Source organism: Emydura macquarii, unplaced genomic scaffold (assembly GCF_026122565.2).
Source record: "Emydura macquarii macquarii isolate MOO-44397 ecotype Brisbane River unplaced genomic scaffold, CSIRO-AGI_Emac_v2 contig_587, whole genome shotgun sequence".
Taxonomy (NCBI): domain Eukaryota; kingdom Metazoa; phylum Chordata; order Testudines; family Chelidae; genus Emydura; species Emydura macquarii.
Window position 1 is genome coordinate 10371174 of NW_027130724.1, and position 15386 is coordinate 10386559.

Genomic DNA, 15386 nt, shown 5'->3' on the forward strand with positions numbered 1-15386 from the left:
TGTTGTGTCATAGATGATGCTAAATTTATCCCTATTCAGCATACCACAAAGTCCTAGCCTAGACAGCAGCAGATAAGAGGTGCATCAAAGGTTTCTTTTCTAAAGCATCCATTTCCTTATCCTACCACTCTCTGAGACTGTTAATAAATAATTCCCTTTCTTCCTTTATACAGTATACAGTTGCTGATGCTGCTCATGTCACCTTGGCCCTTTTTCTTTTTACACTGCATCCAGTTAGCATCCTTAGTCACTACCCACATCCCTTTTTCTCACTCAAGCTATCCAATGTCAGCCTGTATTGAGCTGCACTATCTAGAGATGTGGCCAAAATCTTGGATCCAAAGACTTCTCCCAAACTCTGGAAAAGTTGAGAATCTGCCCAGGATTTTGATCCAAACTTCAGAGCTACACTCCCAGCCCATCACTGTCTCTCTCATTCGCTGTGATTTTTATCAATAACTGATACATGCATATGGACTATCCTTTATCCAGGGTTCTGACACAACCACTGTAATCAACCTACTGTTTATTTAATTGCTAGACAACTATCCATCCCCACTCCTCCCATTAGCTGGTATAAAGAAACAATTTTTTCAGAAAAAACAAACTTCTCAACACTCTCAACATAAATGAGTCAGTACGAAGCTGCAGTGAATTTTATTTTGGTCTTGTCTTTCCAGTGGTTTCTGCCATACATCCTTGTCATCTTCTTCCCTGTTTGGGAATTCACAGAATTTGGGAAATGAGCATTCTGCTTTTCTGCACATTCTCAGTCAGAAATACCTGGGGACATCCAGATAGAGTAATACTCAGATTGTCATTTTCAAAAGACTTTGTTTTCTGCAACTAGCCACCTCAAAGTGATCATGAGATAGTTTTCATGCACTAATTATTCTCTTCCAGTGCCTCAGTGGGGAGCAGGAAAAACTGAAGACGGTTTGTGTTGCTTAAATGGAGGGTTACAAATTCTATTATGCAGTTTTCAAGTTTAGAAATGAGTTCAAATGATGAACTTCTTGCAGCATTGACTTGTTATTTGTACAATGCATCTGAAATGGCATTAAACTGGATTATGAGAACATATAACCAATGGGAGCTTCTAGCACTAGGAACAGTAAAAATGGGGAGGTACAATACAGTTACATAAATAAAATGTCAGATCTGTCATTGTTACCTACATATGGAGAGATGGAAAAGCAAGCACCAGGAAACATCCCCCTTCCAAAGAAACTTGGTGGTAAGAGGAACTTCAAAAAATTCAGCTGCAAAACTACAAATATTGCTAAGATGTTACAGCAGTAAAATTATTTAAGGTCATGTGTAACAGAAGAGGATTCTATCCTGTGCAAGTGAGTACTATAGAATATGTAGCATCTATATCTGATATAACATGTCACTAATGTCGAGAGGATAAGACTGAAATACAATAGGAATAAGATTTCTCAGTAATAAAACTGTAAGGGAGAGGGCATTCAAAATTGCTGTTGGATTTCCTGGAAATGCTTCACAGGAGAGTCAGGGTCTGACAGTTACCTCTGATCCATGGCTAACAATTTCCTTCTCTGTGGTAGCTTGCTCATGAGTGAACGTGTGACTTTGGTGGCCTGATTCAATAAATGACATTGAAGATTAATAGACTTAGCATGTGTTCCCAGCACACTCTATCTAATTCTATATTTTATATGAGAGAGACAGAAATACTACCCCTATATGCATGGCCACATCCTAAGGGCTTCAGAGGGCCCTTACCCCAGCAAGATTAAAATCCTGAGGATGGCCTGGTGTATGCAGTGACCGGTGCAGAGCTGTTGCTCTGGGGTGAGAGCTGTGGAGGCCTAGAAGAGGGTAGGAAGTTCACTGCCCTTCAGGGGATCCTTGATCATTGTCTCCCACATGCAGGAACTCCAGAGACTATTAATGCATGAGGCAGTGGCATGTTAGCCCCACAAAACTAAATTGCTTTTGTGTGCTTTGGAGAGTCCAATGCCCCCACCCCCACCACTTTTCCCTGGAAGGGGTTTATTTATCTAGATTATTATTTATATTACAATAAAATTCAAAGGCCCCAATCAGAAGTGGGGTCCCATTGCTCAGTCAGGATTTATCCTATAGTGCTACAATATGGAAACGCTTCCACTATGATAAACATTAGCATTATAAAATCAGTGTTTCTTAATAACATTAAATTCTATTGCAAGATAGGATATATTATTCCTCTTTTCCACTAGACAATCAAGACTCCTAGGGTGAAATTCTGGCTTCATTGATGTCAGATTAATGTGATTATCAATTACTTAGATTCTATCCCTAGTTCTGCTAATGACTTGCTTTTTAGCTCTCCACCTCAGTTTACCCATCTGTAAAGCTGCTCTGATAATACTTGCTGACCTCATGGGGTGTTGCATAGCTCAATTCATACTTGTAAGCACTTTGTGGTCCATGGACAAAAGGTCTAATAGAAGTGGAAATAGTAATATTGCAGTGCCATTTTAATGTCAGTTTATAGTTATGGTTCCATTATAATAAAACCATGATTCCCATAAGAAATGATTCAGCAAGACAAACCAGTAAGAAAAATGTATACAAATATTAAATCATTTTGTACGGGCAAAAGGTCTGTTATCTCATCTTTATTCAATGTGTCTACCCTCAGCTACAGATTTCAGATTCTCTGTTGTTCTTGTGATCTTTGTAAACCCTTATTTGTCTCACAACACAAAACAAAAACAGGTTGTCTGCCACCATATTTTTTTTCGTCTAAGCAATTGTTACTTGATCCAAAGAGATAGGACTTCTCTTTATTCTGCTTTTTAAATTCTTCATCAAAAGCCACTGGTTTTGCTATCCCGGACTAAAGTTATGTGCACAGTCAACCAGTGCTGGAGGTGGAGGCAAATAGGTTAAGTGGGTAAGTGACAGTCACCAGAGATGAGGGACACTGAAAACCCTCTGTGAGATCTGCAATACTGAGAATTCCTGAAACCAAAGTAGCAAGCTAGCTCATTCTTGATAGTGCAGTTCATGCTACACTATATCAAAGTTCCACTGCTGGTTTATTGCCCCAAGGAATGAAACAAGTGACCTACCTTCCTTTTTAATAAGATTATTTTAAGACAAACAGTATGACACATTTTCTTTCTGGTTAGTTTCTCTTCTTGTGAATGTAGTTACTGCCCTCTGGAGGACAATGGAAAGAATAAGAACATGACTTTGTGATTTCTTTCTTTATTCAAGAGCAAGGATCTGATTGTCTAGTGCACCAGCACTTATTATCTGGGAATTTACAGTTGTGTAAAGTGAGTGTAAAGCATTACCAACTAAATACAGAAACATTTTACATGCACTTTGCACTCACTTTATACAGGCGTAAATAATTGCTGCACAAGAGGCAATGAGGTGGAGAACTCAGCCGTTAGAGTCCAATCCTTTAAATTAGTTTGCCCATTCTTATTTTTAAAAAATAGTCAGAAAAATGTAGACACTAATCCTCTTTGAGTGAAACTTATTCATATTAAGTGTGTGACTGGTATGAACTTAAACATAGATATTTTGCAATTCAAGATTTTCATCTGCCAAGTGGTGAACTTTAGAGTTCAGCACCAAAATATCTGCAAGAAAAATAACGTGGACAGGAAAAATAAGAGCATACTTGGCTCAGAGCACAGCCCACAGAACCAGGGTGCCAGAGTATTTCGCTACCATCTTTGTGTCAGATATCAAAAAGGCATGAAAGACAGCCCCAGTCTGGGGGAGAGAGCCAGAGAATATTGAAAACAGAGCCTCCCAGAGGAATATGTAAGTCTAAGGTCTGTTTGGATGCCTGTGTGTAGCTGTTTATAAATAATACTTTAAATAAACTATCTAGGCAACATTAATAATTTAATTTGAGAATCTGGAATGATTTTTCCAGGTTGAGAGAGTATAATCAGCAATATTAATTCTAAAATCAATAGTCAGGCCACAAGAACATTATATGTGGAAGTTGCATAGTTCATTTCAACCTCAGACACTGGTTGGCTCCCACCCACTAACCACCTTTATAGTGTTGATACAGTACCCAGTAAATCAATACCCGTGACTACTTAGATTTTATGGCAGAGCACTTAAACCGCCCAAACCTATGCACACAACCCCTAGCAACCGCCAACCTGTTCCTTTTACCTTTCTTTTACGCATGGCAAAACAATTGCTTTTGTGCATATTCTTTCTTTAACATTAACACAAAGAAAGACACCCCAAGCAGGACATGCTGGTAAACTCAAGCAATTTAATCATTTCACTCTGTAGGCACAAATATAAAACAATATACTTATTGTTGTTAATCAATTAGTTTTGAGCATAAACTCATTAATGGTGCCCTTTAAAAAAATATTGCTAATTATACACTCTGCCAAAATCATTCCAGATTTTAAATTAAATAATGCACATTCTCTGGGTTACACATGGCGTGTGAGTCTATGTACACACAAACACACACTCTGCTTTCTTCTTTTTGTTAGCTCCTCTAGCAATTTTGACATTCATCTTGAGGTGAATAGCATGTTGCTTTAAAATACACATGGGATAGGATTACGCCTTCCATCATTCCTTTCCTTCTATTGCATTTGCAGGATCCATCCAACAAATAGTTGCTTGCGTTCATGTGCCTTCCTGCTACAGTTCGGATCTCCTCCAGCCCACATACTGGAGCACTGACTCCTCTTCTGGTTTATGAGCTATCCCTTCAGTAAACTTCCTTTTAAAAGTTTAGGGTTAAATTATAAATAATTCTAGAAAATTCAAATAGTGCTGGTTTGGTTAGGCCTTGATCTATTTAAGACCATGCTTAAATCCAAACATACAAATACATTTATATGCTTAGATGTATTTATATGTTTGGATTTAAGCATGGTCTTAAGTGCTTTGCTGGATCTGCGCCTCTGTAAACAAAGTTTCTGTCCATTATTTAGCTGATTCTCAAATGCACCTTTACCTATTATTTAAATAAAAATTCCAATGCAACCTCCCCTGAATTTCCTTTTAATAAAAGTTTTCTTTAAAAGAGCTATTTTATACATTATCTCAGCACAAGTTAGACAAATACAAAATTAACCATATTAAAAATAGCCAGCAGAGGTAAAGCTATTCTCAAAATACTCTCCAGCAAGACCATCACTAAAGAAACAAGATAACCAATGAAATTTAATGTAAATGTTTATGGAGTCTACATACCAGCATTCTCTGTGCCATAGAATTAGCTAAAAGCTATATGTATTTATTTATTACATAGATCAGCAACCAGAAGTTGAGAAGCTCTGTAGTATTGTGCCATGTTCAACTAAAGCACTATTATATAACTTATTCAAAATGTCAATTTTTTTAATTGTACAAGATGCAATGTTTGAAATTGATGGAGGGGGTGGGGAAGACTGGTCCCCCAATAAGCTTATTTGGGATTCAGAGAATCATGGTGCTAAAAATTATCTTAATATTTAGGATATAAATGAATATGACAAGCACCTTTGTCCTGGTCTGCATTATCCCAATCTGTTCTGTCCCTGATCTGAACCTGTTTACAAAGTGCAACAATTTGAATAGAAGCGTCCTCCTGGAAAAACTTGCCAAACCTCCCTTTTCAAAACATTTTGTTTATAATCTTACCGTGTTCCCCTGCTAAAAGGAAACACATAACAGAGATGGTTTTCTGTACAGCAGCAGAATGTAAATATAAGCACAGCCAAACCACCTCTTTTAGTGTGATTTAATCATTCCAATGCGCAGCAATGCAGACTGATGGGAATTTTTTTAGAAGCGCTTTAAACTCAAACCCCAGAACCGCTTGCCATGCCAGGAGCCTGTTCGGGGGGGGGGGGGGGGGGACGGAAAGGTGCATTTCGTGGCATTAAAGTAACACCACCTCACACTATGTAATCAGCTAATTTACATCTGATTTCGGGCTGGAGGGGGGAGGGGGGGAAGCAGATTTCCCTTCTGCTTGGAGCAGGATGGCGATTACTGCATGTCAGCGGTTGTCCCTGCGTTAGGGCACAGAGGAGCTGGTGCAGCCCGATCTCCGCACGGCTGGAGGGCAATGAGCTGACCCTCTTCGGGCCCTGCACGGGGCGCTCTTCGCACGTTGCCGTCTCCCGGGCATCTGGGACTCTGCTCTGCCGCTCCCGCTGTAGGAGAGCGGGTTGGTGTGTGTGTGTGTGTGTCCTCCGCCGGCCGAGTCTTGCGACGCGCACACGTGTGTGAGTGTGTCCCTGTCTCCCCCTCCGCTCCATCCACCTGTGCCGGGAATCTCTGGCGCCGGGGCGCCCCCTGCTGCTCCTCGCCTTGCACTGCCTTGGGCGGCGCAGGGGCTGAGCGCTCGCGCGGCAGTCGTGCCCGGCGGCTGAGCGCAGCTCTCGGCGCATCCTCCCCTTTCCTGCTCCCCCGCACCGGCGGCGGGGGAGCTCCCTGCCCTGGGGACAGGCCCGGATGGAGGCTGTGCATGTCCGACGGCCGGGCTGGGGCAAGCCGGAGCCGTGCGCCAGATGCTGCTGACCCTTTCGCCTCCCGGTTTCCTATCCCCAGCCTCCCTCCCTCGCTGCTCCCGGGAGCGGTGATTGGCGTCAGCAGCTGGGGCTTGCCAAGGACGGGGCTGCCGGGACACTGCGATCGGAAGAAGAAGCCAGCCCGGCCTGGGCGCAGAGCTGGGGAAAGGGAGCGCAGGAGGGTGGGGAGAGGGTCTGCGCGTGCCTGGCTGACGGCAGGAGCGGGCATGGGCCATTGCTGAGCGCCGCGGGGGAGCCATGCTGTCCAGGAAAGGAATCATCCCCGAGGAGTATGTCCTGACCCGCCTTGCCGAGGATGTCTCCGATCACGTCCGCTACCGCGCCCGGGAGAGGCGGGCCAGGTTCGTGGGGAAGAACGGCACCTGCAACGTGGCCCACAAGAACATCCGGGAGCAGGGCCGCTTCCTGCAGGACGTCTTCACCACCCTGGTGGATCTGAAGTGGCCGCACACGCTGATCATCTTCACCATGACCTTCCTGTGCAGCTGGCTGCTCTTCGGCATGACCTGGTGGCTGATCGCCTTTGCCCACGGGGACCTGGACCACAGCACCCAGCTGCTGGCAGGGGAGGGCAGGGGGGCTGGGGAGGAGGTGGGGGGTTTTGTGCCCTGCGTGACCAGCATCCACTCCTTCACCTCTGCCTTCCTCTTCTCCATCGAGGTGCAGGTGACCATCGGCTTCGGGGGCCGGATGGTGACCGAGGAGTGCCCGGCCGCCATCCTGGTGCTGATCGTGCAGAACATCGTGGGGCTGGTGATCAATGCCATCATGCTGGGCTGCATCTTCATGAAGACGGCTCAGGCGCACCGCCGGGCCGAGACCCTCATCTTCAGCAAGCACGCGGTGATCGCCCTGCGGGAGGGCAAGCTCTGTTTCATGCTGCGGGTGGGGGACCTGCGCAAGAGCATGATCATAAGTGCCACCATCCGCATGCAAGTGGTGAAGAAGACCACCAGCCTGGAGGGCGAGGTGGTGCCCCTCAACCAGATAGACATCCAGATGGAGAATCCAGTGGGGGGCAACAGCATCTTCCTGGTCTCCCCGCTCATTATCTACCATGTGATAGACAAGAACAGCCCCCTCTATGACATCTCCCCCCTACATCTCCACCACCATGAGGACCTGGAAGTCATTGTCATCTTGGAAGGAGTGGTGGAGACAACTGGTATCACCACCCAAGCTAGGACCTCCTACCTAGCCGACGAAATCCTCTGGGGCCAAAGGTTTGTGCCCATCGTGGCCGAGGAGGATGGGCGGTACTCAGTGGACTATTCAAAGTTTGGTAACACGGTGAAAGTGCCCACCCCTTCTTGCACGGCCAGGCAGCTGGAGGAAGATAGGAGCATCATAGACTCCATCCCATTGTCACCCAAAGGCACCAGTAGGAAGAGGTCTTTCAGGTTAAAGCCCAAATTTAGCATAACTGATGAGCCTTCTTGACACGGTTTTAGAGGAAATGCTTGTTGGGGTTTGTGTCTGAAAGATGCAATAAACACGAACACTGAGATGGCCTCTATTTTTCTTATCCAGGTTGGTAGCACAAGGTGTGTGTAGTATTATTTATTGCAGAATAAATTAAAGTTAATTTTATTTTTTTAAAGACGTGTAACATTTTAAGCAACATTGGGTGTGGGGAAATTCTATTCTGTTGCTTGTCATTTCAGTTCAGACTGTTGTCTTTATTTGCATGATCATTTTGGATTGATTCATCCACAGTGAATGATGCCTTTTCTTGAAAAGTAAGTTTATATATAGCCTAGCAGGTTGCATTATTTATGGTCTTGCATATGGTTTATGCCTCTCATAAATTAATGTTTTAACTGGTTTTATTACTATGAACACAATCACAATACAGAAAAAAAGTCTTCACTAATAATTATTAGAGTTAAATGGTGTTTAAATAATAACAAAAAGAACATGCAGTAAGATTTGCAGGGGGAAAGATCCAGATATGAAGATGTCTGTTTAAGTTATGGTGCTCTATGTCTTAAAGAAATAAACTTACAGATTTATGTAGTCCATATTGTATGTTTTGATCTATTAGTTGCAAAAGCAGTATAAAATGCATGCTTTTGTGCATTTTAAAACCCTTTTACAAAATAAACATTCAATAATATATTTTACATACATTTTTTATAATGATGCAGCTATGGCTCTAAAAATGTTTTGTCTTTACAAAGAACTGCAGATATTAATTGCTATGATGTGACTTAAATGTATTGTAAATAGGAAAAATGAAATATATTAAGTGGTTATATTTAAACAAACAAACAAAAACCCTGCCACCGTGAAATAGGACACCTATGCAAATTTATCTCCAAGTCCTACACATCAGAGTAAATTCCATCAAATAAGGAGGAAATTAAATAAAATCAGAGAAGTCATTTTCAATTAAAAGATGAAGAAGAGTAGACCCAAATTACACTGAACAATATTTGCATGCAATCAGCAGCACTACACCTTTTAATTTTGTTCAGGTTTAAAAATGATGTTAAAAGGGAGGGATTTATAGGACAATGCAATCCACTTCTTGGGTGCCATGTCACCTTTGTTTCCTTTTCATGTAAGGTCTAAGCCTGAATTCCCTTTATGCCTTACATTCCCCTTGCTTAAATCCCCCCTTGTTTTGGGGGGGCTGTTAATACAGGATCAGGCAGTTAATGGAAAACATAAACTATCCATATTCACTCAATTCACAAATAGAAGAGAGAAAACTGGATAGCCAGTCCCTATTAGCCTAATCCTGTAAATCCTCTACATAAAGAACCCCCATTAATAACAATAGCATGTCCGTGTGTGGATGGCTTGCAGCACAGGACCTCGATAATGCAATTTACAGTATATTGTTTACCAATACTGCAACCTGTCATTGAAGTGAAAGGGAATTTTGTCTAAGCCTCAGTAGGGACTGGGCCTGCACTAGTGACATGCTGGTGAGATTTCATAAGATGCTGTGTGAGGTTGCATTACTAACTTTATTTTATTCAAAGGAGTTTCAGTGTGACGACTCTTTGACTCTCATGCGCTAGCGCAAGATAAGTCCCAAAACAAGTTGTGTTAGTGTAGGTCTGGTCACTTTTTAGACGTATCAGTATCATAACACATTAATGCAAGCAATAATCAGTCAAAAGGGAAAAGGAAAGTTGCAAATTCACTAAATAAGAATCTATGGTAAAAGGAAATGCAATTCCAGAGGTAAAATCTCAGTATATTTTAAAATATTAGAAGTATTATTTATATTGTTAATAGTTATATATTTTAGCAATATTAATTAATGTTACTATTAAGGCTTGCACTGGCACTATCCAGGTGCAAGTTAAATGAATATGCTTAGGAGCATGTAAATATGTGTCCAATTTTCCAAAAGATTAACAAACTGCTTTTATTATTTGTACAGTGCTAAAAGTATACTAGGTGTTTCACAATGAGAAGACAAGGTCCCTGTCCAAAACAGCTTATGGTCAAAATAGGACTAATGTATAGCATACAAGGAAAATTTAAATATAGCCATTTTATATTTTGGTAAAATAAAAATAAATACAACATTTTTTTTAAAAAAAGGAAAAATCTAGAATAATGTTTCTGGTGGTTGTTACTTTTTCAAAATTCAATGTAATTACTGTGTAATTTGCCTATTCTCTATTTTACTGACCCTGTGCCACTCTGCTTCTGAAAAGTAGTTCTGCATGTTTCTCCCGAATACAGGTGGAAGGCGTTTGCCCCTTTAAAAATTTACTCTGCTGTTTACCAGCTGTCACTATGCTGCCATCATATCGTTATAATATGCATAGATAAATATCATCAGGGGAATTTCAAGTGACCTGAAAAGTCACTGTCTTTTCTCTAGTCTCTACAGTGCCTTATATCAATGTATAAGAGATACTTGTAGATATTTACTGGAAATTGTTTGGAAGCTGTTATTACACTAAAGCACTTTTTAGGATTTGATCTACATGAAAAGCAATTTAAGCAACACTACCATGTCAATGTCCTTGATTCTTCTCTCAAGGGAATCTGTATTACTCAAACTACACGGATTCTCTTTGTTTTATGGGAAATGAGGAGGGTGAATCTGGAAGGAAGGAGCTTGCTGTTACTGAACTGTTTTCAGGACTGTCTTTTGTGTATCTTTGCAAGAAACCTCCTGGTTTTCTCGTGTTATCTCAAGGAAGAGAATTAAAAAGAAAGGAATCACACGATAAAGGTTTCTGTGGCCAGTGAGTTTAACCAAGACTTTTGTGAATCTGTTATCAGCCTTTTTTTCTCAGTTTAAATTCTCCTGTTCTTGGTGGTTTTAAACACACAAAAAAGAAATTTCAGAATCAAAAGCCATGGGGGGAAAAGTTAAATGTTTTAAAATGCCACAGCACATTTTATTTTGTTGCCATCAACTGTTATATACAAGGGATTTGAGAACACCCAACATCTGCAGTTTTCCATGAGTTCAGGTTTACACTGAAGGAGCACATTCTCTCAGATGAGTGATCTAATTAGCGGTTTAGTGCTATCATTCTTATGGAAAAAACTTAATCTTAGCATGAAGCTAAATTATTTCTTCTATAGTTATAGTCCACAATGAGTTGGGGTTTTGAATTCTCTGAGGGTCCCCTGAATGTCTGATGGGAGTAATCCCTAGCAGGTACTCCAAAGTGGCTTATTAATGGTTATTAAGTTATGAGACGCTCACAGTCCACACTGCTTAATGCTGTATTTGGCAATATTGAGCAGAGTAAATGAAACTGAATGATGAAAGAAAGGATCCAGTTCTGCAAACAAGCACACGAGGAACTTTAATCCCGAGTAGTCCCATCTAACTCAGGATCAGGCCCTGAATAAGTCTGTGTTTTTGAAAGTCATATAAAAGCCAAGGGTCATGATTCAGATATTAATATAGCAATAAGGAGGTGGAGAAGATTCAATTTAACAGATGGGATTATAAGAAAAAAAGGTGAATCTTGTTAATAATAAAAATCATTTGAAGGATAGTCAAGGTATTTGTCAGAGTTTTAAAATAATTGTTAGTCGCTGTTAATAAGAATAATAAGCCCTGTGGTGCCATCAGTTTTATGCCGAGTTCTCAGTTAAAATCAATCGGCATTATGTTTTAAAATGATAGCATTATAGAGCCCAATACTAATTATAAAGGGCCCTGCCACAAAGCACTGATGGACAACATCATAATAAATATGGCAATATTACAAGTATCTGCAAAAAAAAAAATAGATGCATACTCAGGCAGAGGCACGTGGCAGCTGGGGACAAGGAAGGTCCCAAAGCAGTCATAGCATTTTAAAAATACTACTTTAAAAGCATGTAATATGGGTGGGATGAGGAGTGAGGCACTGAGACAGATATCAAGGAGTAAAATCCATGCCTCACAGCCACGGCTTGATCAGCTACTGACCTAAACTGAGATGATTGAATACTGAAAAAGTGAATGGGCTGGTCAGGAGACAGGAGCAGGTACCAAATAAAGCCAAATACTGCAGACTGCGATGGGCTTTCATTTTGAATTGGCCTTCCTGGTTTTTAATCTATCCTTTATAGGAGTCATAACAGAGGATGCAGGCCAGACGTAATATGATCATAGTTGCTCAATTCAGTGAGTAACGCATTGCTGTGTTCTGCACAAGCTGTAAGTGACAGAGAAGCCCTGCTGGAAGCCTTGTTTGGAGGACACTGCAGTAGTTGAGTCTCATGATTGACTCTTTATTAATAGTTAATAATATAATACTAAGTATTAATTGACAGAAAGTGCTTTGAAAGTTGTAATTGTTCCTTTACACTTTTCCCTCTCCCCCATCCCTCTGTCTCCCTTTCACACACACAAACATACATGGATTAAGTATTGTAGGACTGCTGGCACAGATTTGATTTTCTCATGAAGAAAAGCACTGAAGAATTTGTTTACAAAAAAACAACCATAAGAATTACATAGACTTCAGAAACACAAAAAACAGTTATGTGCAATATCAAGCCTTTCAGCTGTCACTGATTCTTATTAATAAAAAATTAGTGGTCTATTAATATCACTAGAATACTAATAAGGTATAATAAATCATCTTGTTTTGTTCATTTTGCAGTGCATTGTGGGAGGGAGTGTGGTTTAGATACTGAAGCCCTAATCCTGCAAACTGATCTGTACGGGTGGACTCTGTGTCTACACAGAGCCTGTTGCCACCTTGCTACAGGGGTCTTCCCATGTGTTTTTATGGAAATGCCAGATCACTGATGTGTAAGATTGGGGCCTTTACCTCTCTTTGCCTTCGTTAGCATATCTGTATGTTATCTGTGTATCTGGGTGTTTATACCCCAGTTAGCCGCATCCTGTCTGAGCACTTGCACACCTCACACAGGTGGTGTGAAGCTTATCTGATGCTCATAAAGCAGTCTGTTGTCTTTTGATGAAAGATGTGCTGTTAGTTGTATTAATTAATATGTGTATTGTGATAGTGTCTAAAGACCCCAGTCAGAGGCAGGGCCCTCGTGTGCCAAGTGCTGTACACACACATAATGCAAAAATGACCCTGCTCAAAAGAGTTTACTAGTAAAGTTTGAGGCACGAGACAACAGTTGGATACAACAAATAGATAGGAGGAGCACAAGGTAATGTTGAGAGTTATGATTAAGGTAAAGCAGCAGTCATAGTATATCAGCTGCCTAGCCCTTGTCAGGACTTTTGTGTGTCACAGCACAGGTGGGCTTTAAGGACGATATAGTGGTGGCTTTTGGATTTTAATGAGTTCCCTCTAAAACTGAAAAGAGTTATTAGCAAGGTTGGCTTTGGAGAACTGGGACAAATGAGGCTGACACCTCTGCAGTTGTAGGGCCCAGAGGCAGCGTGATGACTCTCCTAAGGAGTGAATCTGCTGCTCTTCTGACCCATGCACTGGCAGGCTTTAGGTTGCCGAGACAAAGCACATGGGGGATGGTTGCAGAGAGAGGCAGGGAGTCTGGGGGCAGTCAGGGAAAAGTTTAAAAAGGCAGCTGGAGACCAAGAGGGACAGGAGGAAGGGAGCTGTTCCTGGGTAGCCAGGCTGCGGTGACTGAACTAAGAGAGAAAAAACTGCATAGTCATTAGGGAACTAGCATGGGACTACTGCCATATACCCTGCTCCTCCACAGATTTCCTGTGTGACTCTGGACAAGTCATTTAGTGTCTCAGTTCCTCATCTGTGATGCTGGATTTTAGTGCTCCTTACCGCACAGGAGTGTCAAAAACATAAATACATTAAAGAGTGTGAAACACTCAGATAATATGGTCATGGAGGGCCATAAGATCAGGGGGTCCCTGCAGAACAGATTGCCTTCCTGCAACTTGTGACCCCCTCTGCTGAAAACAGCAACAATGTTTGAATAAATCACAGTAGAAGATGCCTGACTCCATGAGCTCCAATTTCACTAGTAAAAGAAGCTGACCTGCCGCAACGCCCTGAAATTGAAGGTAAGAGTCAACGATTCCCCTATAGTGCCCCCTTTGTATGTCATCTTCCTTAGCAGTTAATGCTGTGAGCGTGGGAACAACAGGGAGAAAAATACAATTTTTATCTTTTTTAAGTAGGTGGAAGATGGAAGCAATGAAAGCAATGGGAAACTTATGGCAGGTAAGTGGGAAGCTTTATGAGGATGGTGTGACAGGACTCGGGCAGAAAACTGCCATTTCTCTTCCTCGCCCTGCCCCCCGCTTGCAGTGTCACACTTGTGTTTCCTCTAAAAATGTGCAAGATCAGCACTGATTAGTGGTGCTCTCTGCATTTTGACCTCACACACTGGCTTCCATTCAGGCAGATACAATTGCGCCAATTTGAGAAGTGTAAAATGCCATGTCCACAGTATACAGAAGCGCAACAGGCCTGATACAAAGCCCATTGATGTCAATGAGAGTCTTTCATGGATCAGACCCAGCGGGCCTAACGTCACTCATATATATTGTCTCATTAAAGTCAGTGGTGAGAAGGATTTAACCCAAAGACAGAGAAAGCTGAGTGGCCAGTCCTGCAGTCCTTACTCAAGCAAAGCTCCCACTGAGATCAATGAGAACTTTGCCTGAGGAAAGACTGGGTAAGCACTTCAGGATTTAGGTCCTACAAGATTACGTGAAGTGTGTTCAAAATGTCTGGTGGGTGTTTTGTTCACTATCTGTAACAAATGACTCTATGTACTATTTTTGATTTAGCAACAGGAGAACGATACGTGATACAAACCTATACACCCTAGCCCAAGCTGTGCTATTAAAAGAGCAGAAGATATTCTTGAGAGTGTCTAGATATCACCATCTCCTAGCAGGGCTGTGGGTTTAAGGGCTGCTGTATGCTGCAAGCAGCTCTGGGTTACCATGACATTTTCAAACCACTCCGAGGATGAAACACAATAGAGCTTTAAAAATCTGTCACATGTGAGTCTGCAATGACAGACTTAGAGGAATTTCCCAAGGCAGAGCATTTCCAGGCTCTCTTTACCCCCTGTTTCCTGTTTGTCTTCTGAGACACCTATTAATACTGAGTTCAGTCAGCACATTAAAATATCTGCACTTACACATAGACGGTAACTCTCTGAGGGCTCCATCAGTTTCCTGGCTGCCTCCTTTCCTGCTGAGGAGAGGGAGTCTAGGTGACCCTGCCCTGACCTGGGCTGTTGCCTGCATCTTGTCCATCGTAGCTGATCTCTCCTGTCCTGCCTAGTGCCTTTCCTGTCTGGGAGTGCAGGGCCGGGGGACCCCACCCAGACTGGGCTCTGAGGAAAACTGCACTCTTCTCACAAAGCCAAACGAGCTCCCAATGGGACACTGGATATGGGCAGCAAGAGACACAGACCCTTCCTTTCATCTGTTTTTTGTCAGCCCCGCTCTCC

The 15386-nt window shown here is 42.0% G+C and overlaps 1 protein-coding gene across 1 annotated transcript; it reads left to right on the plus strand.

Annotated features, from left to right (window-relative positions):
• Nucleotides 1-6394: 6394 nt before the first annotated feature.
• On the plus strand, nt 6395-10734 carry KCNJ11 (potassium inwardly rectifying channel subfamily J member 11). The gene has a single exon (XM_067540677.1). It carries the CDS (start codon nt 6774-6776, stop codon nt 7974-7976), a length of 1203 nt encoding a protein of 400 aa, XP_067396778.1. The 5' UTR covers nt 6395-6773; the 3' UTR covers nt 7977-10734.
• The last annotated feature ends 4652 nt before the right edge of the window (nt 10735-15386 follow it).